General features: G+C 51.3%; 1 protein-coding gene across 1 annotated transcript; it reads left to right on the top strand.

Moving 5' to 3' along the window:
• Positions 1–373: 373 nt before the first annotated feature.
• Positions 374–536, top strand: SARC_17469 (hypothetical protein; the record flags this gene model as incomplete). Its single annotated transcript, XM_014288437.1, has 1 exon — positions 374–536. A coding segment is annotated over one exon (163 nt), but the record flags the coding sequence as incomplete, so codon positions are not given.
• Positions 537–782: the final 246 nt, after the last annotated feature.

Raw genomic sequence — 782 nt, 5'->3', positions numbered from 1 at the left:
ATACATACATACATACATACATATACATACATATATCCCTAAAGACACACACTCTCTCACACACCCCAGCCGACGAACACGTCCCTTCCCTTTCCCGTTCATCCGTCCCATCTCATCCTGTCCATCTCTGCCCATCACCTCGTATCCGTTCACCCACAACCGTCTCCTTCCTATCCTTCTCATTCCATTTCCTTCCATTCCTCGAACCAATACTCATTCTTTGCCTTGCCCCCCCCCACACACACCCACCCACACCCCAGCCAGCGAACACACACGGTCTCTCTCTCGTACGTCGCGAAGCAGTGACACCATCAGCACCCCACCCAACAAACACACACACTCACTGCCTCGTCGCAATGAGGAGTTGACGTCCATGACCGCTGTTTTTGCCAGCGACGGAGCTCAGCAGCTGCAAAGACAATCGCACGGACACACACAGCAACACCGTGGACAGAGTTATACGACCCACACACGGCCTCAGCTGTCGCCAGGGGAGAATGCGGCGTATCGCAAGCATAGCCACCACTTTGAGACGGGTGTGTGTGTGTATGTATGGTGTATGTATGGGTGTAGGTACGTGTATATGTGTGTATGTATGTGTGTAGGTACGTGTATATGTGTGTATGCATGTGTGTAGGTAGGCATGAACTCGGGGTCTCACGCTGTTTATTCGGGTGTATTGGTTGTTGTGTGCGTAAACTGTTGGGTGAGTGCTCAGTTGAGCGAGTAGTTTGGTTTGTTTGCGAGTGATGTTTTCAGACAGAAATGCACGTATGGTGCGC

The sequence above is a fragment of the Sphaeroforma arctica genome (genome assembly GCF_001186125.1).
Source record: "Sphaeroforma arctica JP610 unplaced genomic scaffold supercont1.10873, whole genome shotgun sequence".
Lineage (NCBI taxonomy): Eukaryota > Ichthyosporea > Ichthyophonida > Sphaeroforma > Sphaeroforma arctica.
The sequence above is the reverse complement of the archived record's forward strand: the minus strand, read 5'-3'. Positions and strand labels throughout refer to the sequence as shown.